This window comes from Anomaloglossus baeobatrachus, chromosome 3 (assembly GCF_048569485.1).
Source record: "Anomaloglossus baeobatrachus isolate aAnoBae1 chromosome 3, aAnoBae1.hap1, whole genome shotgun sequence".
NCBI lineage: Eukaryota > Metazoa > Chordata > Amphibia > Anura > Aromobatidae > Anomaloglossus > Anomaloglossus baeobatrachus.
The window spans coordinates 410,778,723-410,795,535 of NC_134355.1; the positions used below are offsets into that span (position 1 = coordinate 410,778,723).

General features: G+C 46.7%; 1 protein-coding gene across 1 annotated transcript in view; it reads left to right on the plus strand.

Moving 5' to 3' along the window:
- GCM1 (glial cells missing transcription factor 1) overlaps positions 1-16,813 on the plus strand; it is a 160,767-nt gene that overhangs the window by 90,823 nt on the left and 53,131 nt on the right. Inside the window, exon 4 of the mRNA XM_075341510.1 lies at positions 849-961. Within this exon, the coding sequence (XP_075197625.1) occupies positions 849-961 (113 nt within the window). The remainder of the gene's footprint in view (positions 1-848; positions 962-16,813) is intronic.

Consider the following 16,813-nt stretch of genomic DNA (forward strand, 5'->3'; position numbering starts at 1 on the left):
GATTTTCTGCATTTTGTTTTCTCATTTTGTCTCTCATATTTGTGGTCTACCTATAATAATAATAATAATAATAATAATAATAATCTTTATTTCTATAGCGCCAACATATTCCGCAGCGCTTTACAATTCAGGAGGATCATATACAAACAAGTAACAGTTATAGAAATACAATATTTAGAGGGAAAAAAAAGAAAAAACTCAACCCTGCTCGTGAGAGCTTACAATCTACAATGCCTATGATGTCAATTACACGCTTCTCTCATGTTCCTAATTGGGAGAACTTGTACAATTGGTGGCTGACTAAATACTTTTTTTCCCCACTGTACCTAAGGTCCTGCAATGCCCTGCACATGAGGTAAGCGGCATTGTGAATCAGAACTATACTTCAGTTCTAAGTGGGGGTATTTACTAATATTATTGTTATTATCACACTTACCGCATATTAGCTTAGGAACTTGGAGATGGGAATAACCCTTTTAACCTCAGAATGGAGGCACAGAACCACACTTTATCGGTCAGCTTATAATTTAGTTAATCAAACATATCAAACATTTGTTTATTTTCACACATTTATCTACTAATTGTTTAAAATAGTATCAATTTCTAGTAAAGTACAACTTTACTGCATGTTTCTTTCATGTGTTTTTAATCCTTTGTTAAAAAACAAAAACAAAAAAAACCACACTAATTAAATAATTTATCAGGTAAGCAAAGATGTGCCTTAACTGATCTCCATAACTCAGTACATACATTTCCTGGAGAAAACTCCTGGGTTGAGGAATGATATGATTTGATCACTCCAGGATATTGATGTTGTTTAGCATATATTAAATTTCTAAATCTTCTAGGTAAACTATGCCCAAACTGTAAAGGATCATTGAAACTAGTGTCATGTCGTGGCCACGGTGGATTTCCAGTTACCAACTTCTGGAGACATGAAGGTCCATTCATATATTTTCAGGTTAGTGACAAACTAAATTTTCACGTTGCATGTATTTATAATGTATGTTACAACAATAAGGTTTTGTCAGACCAGCTAATCAAGAAAAGAGCTGGAATTGCCAGAAGGTAGGAGGCAGTATGCAGGGCTCTGCTCCAGTGGCCACAGTACTCGTACTAATGTGGCCACAGGATCAGGTCTTTATTATAGCTTCTAAAAATAATAATAGGCCATGTCAGAGATAGAGGACAACTAAAACCCTCCATCCTATTTGTCCTCTGTGATATGGCTCATTGTTATTTTAGGAGAATATAAAATAAATTTGTGATTTACGCTCACTTGGAACTCTGGCAAATTCTTCTTGTTGATTGTGCTGGTTCTGCCGGCCATGTGGCCCATGTCTTCAGGGTGAGCTGACTCATTTCTTTCTACACGTCATTGCATTCTTGTTTTGTTAGCGCAATGCAAAGAGCAGAAAGTTTGTACATTTTCCTAAACAACATAATTTGTACTGAGGGTTAAATAATTTTTAATGCAATTGGGTCCGAGGGGCATCGCTGCTCTCGGTATGGCACCTCCTCTCTTCCTTCCATCACCGTCCTCTTTCTCTGCTCCGTGAGGCTGATGCATCCTGCGTCATCAACACAGAGTCGTTCATTGTGCTCCTGTGCAGGTGCATTTTGCTCTGCCCTGCTCAGGGCAGAGCAAAGTACTGTAATGTGCAGGCAAGGGGAAAAGTTAAAGCCTGCGAGCGCATGCGCACTACAATATTTTGAACTGCCTTCAATGGTGACTTCTGTGTGGGCGACGTAGGACACATCATCTGTCATCCAATACTGGTTCAATTAGTGTTTTTGTCACCAGGAGGTTATAACTACAGGACAAGCAGCCTGATGTCTCCTAGTCCAATCACACCACCCAGATCCGATTAGCAGCTGTTTCGATACATTATACACACAAAGCTGCCATATCAGTGGTGTAGGTGGGGTTATATACAACTCAAAATTCGAAAATCTGCTAAATCTGCAAAAGAGACAACTAGAAAACTGTAATTCTATAATAACTACTGAACTAAGTGGCACATTGCTGGAATCATGGTCTCTCCCCCTACCACATGTTGCTGGCAGATAACATAACAAAGACTTGCTGACAGATTCCCTTTAAGCATGTTGAAATTGAATCTTTTATAATCTACTGTAAATGCAATTGCAATCAAAGTTCTTTAACCCATTGCAAATAAGGCTTATTAGCAAAGTTTATAAACTTTCTTTTGTTTACAATAAACTAATGAAAGAAAAACAATTTAAATATCTCAACACAACTAATAAAACAATTCTAAACGCAACACAAAATGACAGTTTTAATTACTACTCTAGTCTCAGAATAATACCATCTATCCATGGTGTCTTTAGTATTTTGGCTGTTATGATCTGCTGAAAATGTGATCCTTAATCAGATACCAGCTTATTGTCATGTTGCAAAAATTAGCCCATTCTTCATGCGCAATAACCTCCAGTTCAATAATATTCTTGGATTGTCACAAGAGTGCCCCCAAAAATTAAGAAATAAATCATTGCACAGCACAAACAAGAGAAATTATACAAAATATATTGCAGTGTCAAGATGTCACTGTAGGAAAGCTAGGGACAGGGGCCCCTGTGCGGTCCCTCACGCTAGAGGTCCATAGGTTATCCCTAACCTAAGGGTTATCCATAATGGTGGAGATGTCCGAGTCCCATACCTGGCTAAGCTCTTGACAAGAACTGATCTCATTCCCACCCTCCCACCAGGGAAGGAAGGGGCCGGAGAGATGGAAACACAGGTAAAGATAGACATGGGAAAATCAAAACTCTTGACACACTGCAACACAAAGGAACTAAAATGAGAGACTCAGGAGAAAAGCAAGAGCAGGAAGGTAGTGACAAAAAGACAACATGGGTTAACTCCACTACCACACAAAGGAAAAAGTACTACAAACCCCGGTTAGGCTGGATCACAATACCTCCCCAGATCAGCTAAGATAAACTATAGCTGGCACTAATGGAAGTGTCCAGCCAACCTATATAAGAGGGGAGCAGATGGGATTAACTCCCCTACAACATGTGATCAAAGATGACTCAAAAGCAGATTAACTCTTGCTAACCTGCCTATGAACTACCATTCTGTTGGTAGACGCCCAAGTCATCTTCACTGATTACAGACCTCAGAGAAATGATCAGGTGAAGTGGCAGAATCAGTAGTTTGAACAGATCCCGATGCCGCCGTGACAGTAGTTGATGTTTGTAAAAACCTTGGTGTAACACAAAGGCATTCAATGTTACCAAAGAACCATTGGCTAAACATCTTGGATATGGCAGAAACAGTAAGTTATCACCAAGTGCCAACATATTACGGGGGAGGCAGGTGGTAAAAGCAACCTTGAATGTCTGCAAAAGATCTGCAGAAAGTTTTGCTATCAGCAGGCACTGAAGTTTTGCCTGCAGAGTTTATCCAATGCAATCATGTTTACACCAGGTCATAATAGCCAAAAGAGCTCTAATGACTACAAAGGATGCTTGTCATAAAGTAGGGCCGGCAATGGCACCCGGCGCACCTGGGCAAGTTCCAGAGTCCTGGACAGCTAGCAGGGCCGACTCGCCATTGTCAGGGGTGGTGATCAGTTCTGTGGCCTCCGGACCAAGTTCTGGGGAACAGATTTCTCAGGCTGGCAGCCAAACTTTCCTGGCTGCTGGCCCTTTAAATCCGGCACTTGCATCCAGCGTTCATTGGTGAACGCTGCATGCATGTGTATTGACGTTCATCTGTGGGCGGAGCTAGTGCACAATAGGCGGCACTCCCATCACACAGATGACAAGAGAGAAGCCGCAGCACCATGCAGCGTCACTTGGGTCCAGAGTTGAATGTGCCCCTCTGCCTCCTGCTCTGAGCTGTATGTGCCCCCCAAAACTGTATGTACCCCCCAGAGCAATATGTGCCCCTCAGAGATGTATGTGCTAGAAAAGCTGTATGGGCCTTCCAAAGCTGTATAGGCTCCTCAGAGTTTTATGCCCCCATTCCAGTAATGTGTATTTCCCTCAGTAATGTGTCTGTCCCCCAGTAACGTGTATGCCCCCCAGTAATGTGTATGACCCTCAGTAATATGTATGCCCCTCAGTAATGTGTATGCCACACCCAGTAATGTCTATGCCCCAGCCCCTCTTGTGATGTACATACTGTAGCCCCCAGCCTCTGCTGTGATGTATATACTGTAGCCCCAAGCTTCGCCTGTGATGTTATACTGTAGCATCCAGCCCCTCCTGTGATGTAAATACTGTAGCCTCCAGCCCTTCCTGTGATATATATGTTGCAGCTGGGGGACAGACCACGGCAGGGGGGCTGCTTGGGACGCTCGGGTCCAGGCGGTTGCTGTGGCTCGAGTAGCAGCCGGACCCAGGCTCGCGCAGCAGTCCGTCGCCCACAACTGAAAAAAAAGGGGGTGTTATTTCCAGGGGAGAGTTTGTCAGTGACGCCACCCGTGGGTTGCGGTGACTGTTGGTGGCACCGCCGCTGCCTTGGTATGGGGTGCCCAGGATGGTAGCTGATGGAGTGGGGAAGCAGGATGGTAGCCCCTCCATGGGTAAGGGAGGCCCAGATGTATTTGGAGTAGAGTACTGGGACGCAGTCTGCAGGGCTGGACTGGATGATACCAGTGTACTCACTGTTTTTGAATAAATCACACAGAGTCCAGATAGTAAACCAACGGCCGGATACCGGTAGCCTCCGGAGGGGTTTGCTAGGGTCCCGCACACCGGTGAACAGAACAGGGGCCCTTCCTCCTGCACTTTACTTTGGTGTCTCGTGTGTTGACTAGTCCGCATGAAACGGGAAAAGTCTTTGCTGGGGGAGCTGTCGCCCGCGAGATCTGACCCTTGGGATTTTAGCAGGCACTTGCAGATGCCCTATCCATTGCGTTGGGCTTCCGTCTCGCTCTATCTGTACTGCTAGTGGGACAAGACTTGGAATCTGTAATTGGAAAGGTGCTTGCAGCTGTCCTTGCCCTAGGGTCCAGGTACCCCAACTGTGCACGGACTGGATTCCCACTGTCGGCACCGGCAGGCTTCAACCCTGCCTTGGTCCAGTTAAGGTCTCCCGCGACTGGATCTCCGTCGCCTGTGGCCCTGCTCTGCCATCTGCCACCTAGTCAGCTCAGGAAGTCCGGTAGTCCGGGAGCTACAACCCCCGACTACCACTTCACTCCTTTCACTTCCACTGTCAGCACTAGACTAACTGTCTTGTCTCGGTGTTCCGTACCCCTGACACCTCAGAATCCTTATGTGGGCATCACCATCTGCCTGGCCCCGCCCACTGGTGTGCCCCTATTGTCCTTGGGGAGGTGACTAGGCTTTTGTGGCTGGTGTATGTACCTGTGTGTGGTGGTGTTAGAAGGCCAAAGAGGAGGGAATCCTGCATCTGGAAGATCGATGCAGTCTTCTGTGACAACCTGATTTTGACAGGGCATCATATATACACTGTAGCCCCAAGCCCCTCCTGTGATGTATATACTGTAGCCCCCAGCCCTTCCTGTGATCTATATACTGTAGCCCCAGCTTTCCCTGTAATGTATATAATGTTTCCCCAGCCCCTCCTGTGATTTATATAATGTGGCCCCTAGCCCCTCCTGTGATGTATATGTGGCCCCCAGCCCCTCCTGTGATGTATATACTGTAGCTCCCAGCCTCTGCTCTGATATACATACTGTAGCCCCCATCCGCTCCTGTGATGTATATACTGTAGCCCCCAGCTTCGCCTATGATGTATATACTGTTTCCCCCAGCCCCTCCTGTTATGTTTATAATGTGGCCCCAGCCCCTCCTGTGATGTATATACTGTAGCCCCCAGCTTCTGCTGTGATGTATATACTGTAGCCCCCAGCTTCTGCTGTGATGTATTTACTGTAACCCCCAGCCTCTGCTCTGATGTATATACTGTAGCCCCCAGCCTCTCCTGTGATGTATATATTGTAGCCCCCAGCCTCTCCTGTGATGTGTATATACTGTAGCCCCGAGCCTCTCCTGTGATGTCTATACTGTAGCTCGCAGCCCCTCCTGTATTGTACAGCAGTTCCAGTGTGCACTGTGTGTCTGTTATTGACAGTCATCAAGCAGCGTGCCCTACACAGCTACATGTCCGGGAGGACCTGGACGGGAAACAAGCGGAAGAAATGAGTGAGGTTTGTTGCCGACTTCTCCATTTTAAAAATATCTCTAATGTGTCTCTGTGTGTGCGCATGTATGATGTTTATCTATCTACTGTATGTACGTCAGTATGTATGACTGTCTATAGATTTTTGTCTGTTTTTATGTATTTTTGTGAATTTGTCTTCAAATATGTACATGTACGTATGTCTGCATGTGTATCTGTGTATGTGCATGTCTGCGTGTGGATGGGGCCTACTGAGACTCTTTTGCCCCGGGACCTACAAAAATCTGGAGCTGGCCTTATCATAAAGGCATGAATAATTCTGAGACTGCAGTACTTAGTAAAAGGCATTTTGTGTTGCATTTAGAGAACCCTCCACTCATATTAGATGAGATCTAATGCAATAGTTCTTGCTTCACTGGTTTATTGTATAAGCAAAAAGTTTGTAAATTTTGCTTATAAAAATAATTTGAAATGGGGACTAAATAATTTTGATTGCAACTGTATCTAATGTACTTTTATAACATTACATTTTCAGCTAATTCTGCTAGAATTGGATATGTCTGCTTACATTTAACCCCTTAAGCCAGGCGATTTTTCACTTTCGCACTTTAGTTTTTTCCTCCCCTTATTCCAGGAGCCATAACCTTTTTATTTTTCAGTCGATATAGCCATTTGAGGGCTGTTTTTTGCAAGGTTGGTTGTGCTTTTGAATGACACCTTTCATTTTATCATCTATATATATATATAACTGTATAATTCTGTCTGTCTGTAACGGAAATCCCGTGTCGCTGATTGGTCGCGCCAGCCGCTCGCGACCAATCGACGACAGGTTCAGTCCGGCCGCGAATTGGCGCGGGATTTGAACCACGCTTCGCTAATTTGTCGCACACGGACACCGACACACACAGACACCTCCGCACAAAGACACAGCTGCTCACTGACACCTCCGCACACAGACACCGCTGCACACAGAAGCCTCTATATACACCCCAGCAGCCTCTATATACACCCCAGCAGCCTGGATATACACCCCAGCAGCCTTTATATACACCCCACAAGCCAAAGCCTCTAAATACACCCCAGCAGCAGCCTCCAGCATACAGTAAAAAAAAACCAACAAAAAACGATTATACTCACCTTGCACTTTCTTCTCTTTTCATACTCTGTAGTACTTTCTCCCTCCCCTCGCTGGCCCTGCAGGCTGAGAGATGCGGCTGCTTCCTATTTCCTGATTGGCATGTCCTGCCCACCTCTCTGCTCAGCTACCTCCAGATTGGATGTGGGTGTTGCTGAGGGAGTGGTGAGGGCAGGCCCCTTAGATACCCGACTGCGGCTTTAGCAACGTGACACAGACTGTCACAGAACCTGTGTTAGTGAGCAAATGGAGGGGAGAGGGGAAATTTAGCAAATGCATGGGAAAATAATGATTGCGGCGTGATGGCACGATGTGTGTGGGCAGCGGAGGGTGCTGACGCCGCCCTGCGTAGTTCACTCATGTTTACTAAACAAGTGTGATGTAATTCAGTCACGTTTACTGGACAAGTTCTGTCAGTTACAGTGCCACGTAGTTCAGTCACGTTTACTCAACACGTTCTGTCAGTCACAGGGTGACGTACTTCTATCACATTTATTGAATACATTCTGTCAGTCACCGTGCAACATAGTTCGTTCACTGCGCTGAACAGATACTTCTTTACTGTATGCTATCACGATTAACGCTTCCTGTCTTCCAATGGGTCGTAAGCAAAAATACGCCACTGAGGATGATAGGAAAGCAGCAAGAAGGCAACGACAACGTCGAGAGCAAGAGACACTTCAACAAACTGCCACCAGACAAGCCCAGGATGCGGAATCTCACAGACAATGTCGGGAACAGGAGACACCAGAACAAACTGCCGATAGGCAGGAACACGATGCGGAATCCCACAGACAACACGATTGCGAAATTCATAAAAAAAGAATGGTCTACCAAGTAAGGCAACCCCAGCTGAATATTCAACAACTTGCACGTTATGTAACAGACAACGAAACTACAATTTTTGAACGCTACTGTGGGAATATGAACGCAGCTTGCTCTAAATGCAGCTCTCTGAATTTCATTGATGAAAAATTGCTTATAGATAGTCAAAACGTATTCACAAGAAATGTGGTGTACAAAAATATTTTAGGTTGATATTGTTAACTAATATATTATAGTGTCGATGTACTTCTTTCGCCTGATGATTTATTTAAATACAGTTAGATATTCATGTAATAGTTTATATATTTTGATGATCTGTTTAATAATTTCGTTCAGTTCTATAGTCAACAGTGGTGTACCTCAGGGATCTGTGCTAGGACCGATTCTTTTTAATCTCTTTATTCATGACCTTGTGGATGGGATTGATAGTAAAGTGTCAGTCTTTACTGATGACACCAAACTATGTAGGATATTAAAAACTGACCTTGATAGTACAATATTACAAAAAGATCTGGATAAGATGTCAAAATGGGAAGATACTTGGCAAATGAGATTTAATGTTGATAAATGTAAAGTAATGCACCTAGGACGGAGTAATCCTGTAGCTGGGTATACATTAAATGGAAGTAAACTTGGGACTACAGAACAGGAGAAGGACTTGGGTATGCTCATTACTAGTGATGAGCGAGTACTAAAAAGATCGGGTGCTCGAGGCTCGGGCCGAGCATCCCAAGATACTCGTGTACTCGGCCCGAGCACCGAGCCCAATGTTATCCTATGGGAGACCCGAGTATTTTTGTGAAATGACCCCCAGCAGCATGTAGAAACCCTAATAATGGCACAAAAGTCTCAGAAGAGTGCTCAAATGACATGGCAACAGCATGGGGAAGACCCCTTGAAGCATTTATCACTCAAAAGTCACAGCTGTGAACAATTTTGTCCGCGTTTTACGCCATTTTTACGGACTCACCAGAAAACCTTCAAAAATGACACCAAAATGAATTTTCATGGCGGAAATGTTAAGGGCACATACCCAATAGTGAGATAGAGCTAATTTATGTTACTTTTTGAGATTAATACATGAAAGATTTTACGTAAAACATTGTGTGGCACTCCGATGTCCCTGAGAAGAGACGTACATAAAGGCCTCTGAGTCTAATGTGCCCATTTTGAGGAAGTGAGTCTTTGTAGTATTTTCCTTTGCCAGGGCAGTCCAAAATTGTGAGGTTCACCAATGCCCCTGCATACAGACGTGCATGAGGGCCTGTAAACCTGAAGTGCCCATTGTAAGGAAGTGGGTCTATTGTAGTATAGCCCTTAGGCAGGGCAGCCAAAAATTGGGAGGCTCCACGTTGTCCCTGGATAGAGACGTGCATGAGGGCCTGTAAACCTGAAGTGCCTATTGTAAGGAAGTGGGTCTATTGTAGTATAGCCCTTTGGCAGGGCAGCCAAAAATTGGGAGGCTCCACGTTGTCCCTGGATAGAGACGTGCATGAGGGCCTCAAAACATTAAGTGTCCATTGTCAGGAAGTGGGTGTATTATAGTATAGCCCTTAGGCAGGGCAGCCAAAAATTGTGAGGCTCCACATTGTCCCTGGATAGAGACGTGCATGAGGGCCTCAAAACATTAAGTGTCCATTGTCAGGAAGTGGGTGTATTATAGTATAGCCCTTAGGCAGGGCAGCCAAAAATTGGGAGGCTCCACGTTGTCCCTGGATAGAGACGTGCATGAGGGCCTCAAAACATTAAGTGTGCATTGTCAGGAAGTGGGTGTATTATAGTATAGCCCTTAGGCAGGGCAGCCAAAAATTGGGAGGCTCCACGTTGTCCCTGGATAGAGACGTGCATGAGGGCCTCAAAACATTAAGTGTCCATTGTCAGGAAGTGGGTGTATTATAGTATAGCCCTTAGGCAGGGCAGCCAAAAATTGGGAGACTCCACGTTGTCCCTGGATAGAGACGTGCATGAGGGCTTCAAAACATTGTTTCCATTGCAAAGGAGCGGGTCTCCTGTCGTTGTAATGTCATTTCTGCAAAGAATGGGCGAAAAAATTTACCACTGGGGGTATACCTGAAACAAAGGCCTAACTATTGTAACGGTCATCATGGTGGAGCATGAGGAGAAGGAGGAGCAGTCCAGCGATTATCCAAAGTCCAGAAGTGTGTACCCATGGGTGAGTGGAGGTACATGGCAAATTCCCGTTACAAACTTTAAATTCCGCTCTCATTTGCTGGTGGTGTGGTGAAGTCTGGCCCAATCCAACCCTTGTTCATCTTGATCAGAGTCAGCCTGTCAGCATTTTCAGTTGACAGGCGGGTGCGTTTATCTGTAATGATTCCACCTGCGGCACTAAAAACACGCTCTGACAAAACGCTAGCGGCAGGGCAGGCCAGGACTTCCAAGGCGTAGAGAGCCAATTCATGCCACGTGTCCACCTTGGATACCCAATAATTGTAAGGCACAGAGGAATGTCGGAGTACAGTTGTTCGATCTGCAAGGTACTCCTTGAGCATCTGGGCAAACTTAGGATTTCTTGTGGCACTACCCCGCACCTCAGGGGCTGTGGTACGTGAGGGGCTGAGAAAACTGTCCCACATCTTAAAGACTGTTCCCCTACCTCTGGCGGATTGGACTTGTGCCTCTCTCGGCTGTACGCCTTGGTTGTCCACTGATTCCTGACCTATGCCGCTACCGTTTTGTGAGGGGAATGCTTTGCCTACTTCCGTGACTATGGCCTTCTGGAACTGCTGCATTTTGGTTGACCTCTCTGCCTCGGGAATAAGAGACATAAAGTTCTCCTTGTAGCGTGGGTCTAACAGTGTTACCAACCAGTAATGATTGTCGGCCAAGATGTTCTTAACGCGAGGGTCACGAGAAAGGCAGCTTACCATAAAGTCAGCCATGTGCGCCAGACTCTTAACAGCCAGGACTTCAGTAGCCTGACCAACATGATGACTGAACATGCTGTCCTCCTCCTCCTCCTCCTCATCTACCCTGTCCTCTGGCCAGCCACGCTGAACCGAGGATATGACTGGTGTGCATGTCATATCCTCAATTTGGCCGGAGAGTTGCTCCATGTCTTCATCCTCCTCCTCGTCATAGTCCTCCACTGCACGTTGTGATGAGACGAGGCTGGGCTGTGTGTTATCACCCACACCCACTACTGTTTCTTGCTGCAACTCATCGCGCTCCGCCTGCAATGCATCATGTTTGTTTTTGAGCAGAGACCGTTTTAGAAGGCAGAGTAGCGGTATGGTGACGCTAATAATGGCGTCATCACCACTCACCATCTTGGTGGAGTCCTCAAAGTTTTGGAGGATGGTACATAGGTCGGACATCCATCTCCACTCCTCAGGTGTTATGTGTGGAGTTTGACCCATTTCCCGACGGCTTAGGTGATGCAGGTACTCAACAACTGCCCTCTTCTGCTCACATATCCTGACCAACATGTGCAGAGTTGAATTCCAACGCGTGGGGACATCACACACCAGTCTGTGAGCCGGAAGATGCAAACGGCGTTGAAAGCCGGCAAGGCCAGCTGAAGCAGTAGGTGACTTTCGAAAATGTGCAGACAGGCGGCGAACTTTTACCAGCAGATCAGACAGCTCTGGGTATGACTTTAGAAACCGCTGAACCACGAGGTTGAGCACATGGGCCACGCATGGAACATGTGTCAGCTGGCCTCGCCTCAAAGCCGCCACCAGGTTCCGGCCATTGTCACACACGACCTTTCCTGGCTTTAGGTTCAGAGGTGTGAGCCAGTGATCTGCCTGCTGTTTCAGAGCTGTCCACACCTCTTCTGCATTGTGGGGTTTGTCACCTATGCAGATTAGCTTCAGCACAGCCTGTTGCCGCTTCGCCGAGGCAGTGCTGCAGTGCTTCCAGCTTGGGACTGGTGTGGAGGGTAAAGTGGATGAGGATGCGCAGGAGGAGGAGGAAGCTGAAGAGCATGACATTCCGGAGCTGTAGAGTGTGGGTGAAACCCTGACTGAGGTAGGGCCTGCAAACCTTGGTGTGGGAAGGACGTGTTCCGTCCCTCGCTCAGACTGGGTCCCAGCTTCCACAATATTAACCCACTGTGCCGTCAACGAGATGTAGCGGCCTTGCCCACAAGCACTTGTCCACGTGTCTGTGGTTAGGTGGACTTTGGGTGAAACAGCGTTGTTCAGGGCACGTGTGATGTTTTGTGACACGTGGTTATGCAACGCGGGGACGGCACACCGGGAGAAATAGTGGCGGCTGGGGACCGAGTAACGTGGGACAGCTGCCGCCATCAGGTCGCGGAATGCTTCTGTCTCCACCAGCCTAAAAGGCAACATTTCCAGCGCAAGCAGTCGCGAAATGTTAGCATTTAGAACTGTGGCATGTGGGGCGTTGGCAGTGTATTTGCGCCTGCGTTCAAAGGTTTGCTGAATGGATAACTGAACGCTGCGCTGGGACAAGGACGTGCTTGATGATGGTGTTATTTCTGCGTAGGCAACTGCAGGTGCAGGACCGGAGGAGGCTTGTTCGCAGGCAGCATGGACAGGGGATTGGCTCGCATGCACAACCAGCGAAGACGTAGCAGTGACATCAGCAAGCACTGCTCCTCGACTCTGTTGTACTTCCCACAAAGTCGGGTGCTTGGCTGACATGTGCCTGATCATGCTGGTGGTGGTCAGGCTGCTAGTTTTGGTACCCCTGCTGATGCTGGCATGGCAGGTGTTGCAAATGGCCTTTTTAGAATCATCTGGAGCCAACTTAAAAAACTGCCAGACTCGGGAAGACCTAACATTTGTACAGACACCTTGTGTCGTGTTGTTGTTCCGGGGAACGGTTGCCTGACTTCTGCCTGGAGCCACCACCCTGCTTCTTACTGCCTGTTGGGATGCTACGCCTCCCTCCCCCTGTGCACTGCTGTCCTCGCTCTGCATATCCTCCTGCCAGGTTGGGTCAGTTACTGGATCATCCACCACGTCGTCTTCCTCTTCCGCACCCTGCTCCTCCTCCTGACTTCCTGACTTGCCTGAGTTGCCAACTTCGTGAGAACGTGGCTGCTCAAATATTTGGGCATCTGTACATACGATCTCCTCATGACCCACTTCAACATGAGCTGGCGAGAGGCCAGAATGTGCGAATGGAAACGTGAACAGCTCTTCCGAGTGTCCAATTGTGGGATCAGTAATGTCCGAGGACGTGTACTCAGCCTTGTGGTAGGAAGGAGGATCAGGTTCTGAAATGTGCGGTGCAGTATCACGGCTACTGACACTTGACCGTGTGGAAGACAGAGTGTTTGTGGTGGTGCCAATCTGACTGGAAGCATTATCCGCTATCCAACTAACAACCTGTTGACACTGGTCTTGGTTCAAGAGCGGTGTACTGCTGCGGTCCCCAAGAATTTGGGACAGGACGTGCGAGTGACTAGATGTGGCCCTTTGTTGTGGCGAAATTAGAGCTTGCCCACGACCTCGGCCTCTGCCTGCACCACCATCACGTCCACTTCCTTGTTCCTTGCCAACGCCCTTGCGCATTTTGCAATGCTGTGCTGACGTGTATTCACTAGACTTGTGCGTTATATCCAAGTTTGTGCAAATCGTGCACCTGTACGCTGCCACCGACAGGCACACACGTGCGGTTTTTAAATGCAAGCACGGACGCACTAAGAACCTAACAGGTTTTTAGGAGCGACAATTACTGAGAAGTCTGACACTATCAGCCACTGCTGACTGACGTGTATTATACACTACACTTGTGCGTTATATAATAGTTTGTGAAAAACGCACACAAGTGCACCTGTACGCTGCCAGCGACAGGCACACACGTGCGGTTTTTAAATGCAAGCATGGACGCACTAAGAACCTAACAGGTTTTTAGGAGCGACATTTACTGAGAAGTCTGACACTATCAGCCACTGCTGACTGACGTGTATTATACACTACACTTGTGCGTTATATAATAGTTTGTGAAAAACGCACACAAGTGCACCTGTACGCTGCCACCGACAGGCACACACGTGCGCTTTTTAAATGCAAGCACGGACGCACTAAGAACCTAACAGGTTTTTAGGAGCGACAATTACTGAGAAGTCTGACACTATCAGCCACTGCTGACTGACGTGTATTATACACTACACTTGTGCGTTATATAATAGTTTGTGAAAAACGCACACAAGTGCACCTGTACGCTGCCAGCGACAGGCACACACGTGCGGTTTTTAAATGCAAGCACGGACGCACTAAGAACCTAACAGGTTTTTAGGAGCGACATTTACTGAGAAGTCTGACACTATCAGCCACTGCTGACTGACGTGTATTATACACTACACTTGTGCGTTATATAATAGTTTGTGAAAAACGCACACAAGTGCACCTGTACGCTGCCACCGACAGGCACACACGTGCGCTTTTTAAATGCAAGCACGGACGCACTAAGAACCTAACAGGTTTTTAGGAGCGACAATTACTGAGAAGTCTGACACTATCAGCCACTGCTGACTGACGTGTATTATACACTACACTTGTGCGTTATATAATAGTTTGTGAAAAACGCACACAAGTGCACCTGTACGCTGCCAACGACAGGCACACACGTGCGGTTTTTAAATGCAAGCACGGACGCACTAAGAACCTAACAGGTTTTTAGGAGCGACAATTACTGAGAAGTCTGACACTATCAGCCACTGCTGACTGACGTGTATTATACACTACACTTGTGCGTTATATAATAGTTTGTGAAAAACGCACACAAGTGCACCTGTACGCTGCCACCGACAGGCACACACGTGCGGTTTTTAAATGCAAGCACGGACGCACTAAGAACCTAACAGGTTTTTAGGAGCGACAATTACTGAGAAGTCTGACACTATCAGCCACTGCTGACTGACGTGTATTATACACTACACTTGTGCGTTATATAATAGTTTGTGAAAAACGCACACAAGTGCACCTGTACGCTGCCACCGACAGGCACACACGTGCGGTTTTTAAATGCAAGCACGGACGCATTAAGAACCTAACAGGTTTTTAGGAGCGACAATTACTGAGAAGTCTGACACTATCAGCCACTGCTGACTGACGTGTATTATACACTACACTTGTGCGTTATATAATAGTTTGTGAAAAACGCACACAAGTGCACCTGTACGCTGCCACCGACAGGCACACACGTGCGGTTTTTAAATGCAAGCACGGACGCACTAAGAACCTAACAGGTTTTTAGGAGCGACAATTACTGAGAAGTTTGACACTATCAGCCACTGCTGACTGACGTGTATTATACACTACACTTGTGCGTTATATAATAGTTTGTGAAAAACGCACACAAGTGCACCTGTACGCTGCCACCGACAGGCACACACGTGCGGTTTTTAAATGCAAGCACGGACGCACTAAGAACCTAACAGGTTTTTAGGAGCGACAATTACTGAGAAGTCTGACACTATCTGGACTGTTTTAGACTGTGTACACCAGCCCCAGATATGATGAAGGCTGGTATACGGTCACCACTAGGAATGGCTATATACCCTGCCTGCCTGCCTGCCTGCCTGTATACTGCTACAATAGTCCTGACAAGGACTCTTCTGGTCACTAGCCTGTATTCCGACCTGGCTATACCCTGCCTGTATATAGCAACAATAGTCCTGAGAAGGACTCTGCTACTGTACTCTGACCTGGCTATTCCCTGCCTGCCTGTATACAACTTATTGTATGTCCTGAGAAGGACTTCTGGTCACACTGTTTGCAGCCCTGCTCCGGAACTAACAATAAAGGGCCGCAAACCTTTCCCTGAAGCAGCAACCCTCTCCCTGCACTGACTGTCTGGATGGCTGTGAGCAGAGCACAGCGCGCCCGCCGGTATAAAGGCTCGGTCACGCTGTGCGGGCCAGCCAATCACTGCAATTCCACAACTAACAGGGCTGTGGCATTGCAGTGGTCTGCCAGCCAATCCCTGCATGAGGGCTGGCTCTCAAAAGAGCGCCAACATGCAGGGATGAAGACCACGAGTACAGCACGAGTATCGCGAGATTACTCGGTCCCCGCCGAGTAGCCCGAGTACAGTGATACTCGTGCGAGTACCGAGTAGTAACAAGCATACTCGCTCATCACTACTCATTACAAATAAGCTGAGCAGCAGTACTCAATGTCACGCAGCAGGTGCTAAAGCAAACAAGATTTTAGGGTGTATAAAAAGAGAGATTAGATCCTGGGATTCCAATGTATTGTTACCTCTCTATAAATCACTTGTAAGGCCACATCTGGAATATGGGATCCAGTTTTGGGCTCCGCATTTTAAGAAGGACATACAGAAGTTAGAATTAGTTCAAAGGCGGCTAACTAGACTACTACAAGGAATGGAAGGCCTCACATATGATGAAAGGTTGAAAAAGTTAGATATGTTTAGCTTAGAAAAAAGACGTATCAGAGGAGATCTCATTTATACATGTGTGGTCAATATAAAGGACTGGCACATGCCTTATTTCTTCCAAAGACAGTACTAAGGACTAGGGGGCACTCACTGCGAGTGGAAGAAAAGCGATTCCGGCAGCTAAATAGGAAAGGGTTCTTTACAGTTAGAGCAGTCAGACTGTGGAATGCCCTACCACAAGAGGTAGTAATATAAGATACTATAACAGCTTTTAAAAAGGGCTGGATGATTTCCTTAGTGCACATAACATTGTTGGTTATAAGTGACTTAAGTGTTGGTTACACGCTACGATATATCGGACGATATGTCATCGGGGTCACGGATTCCGT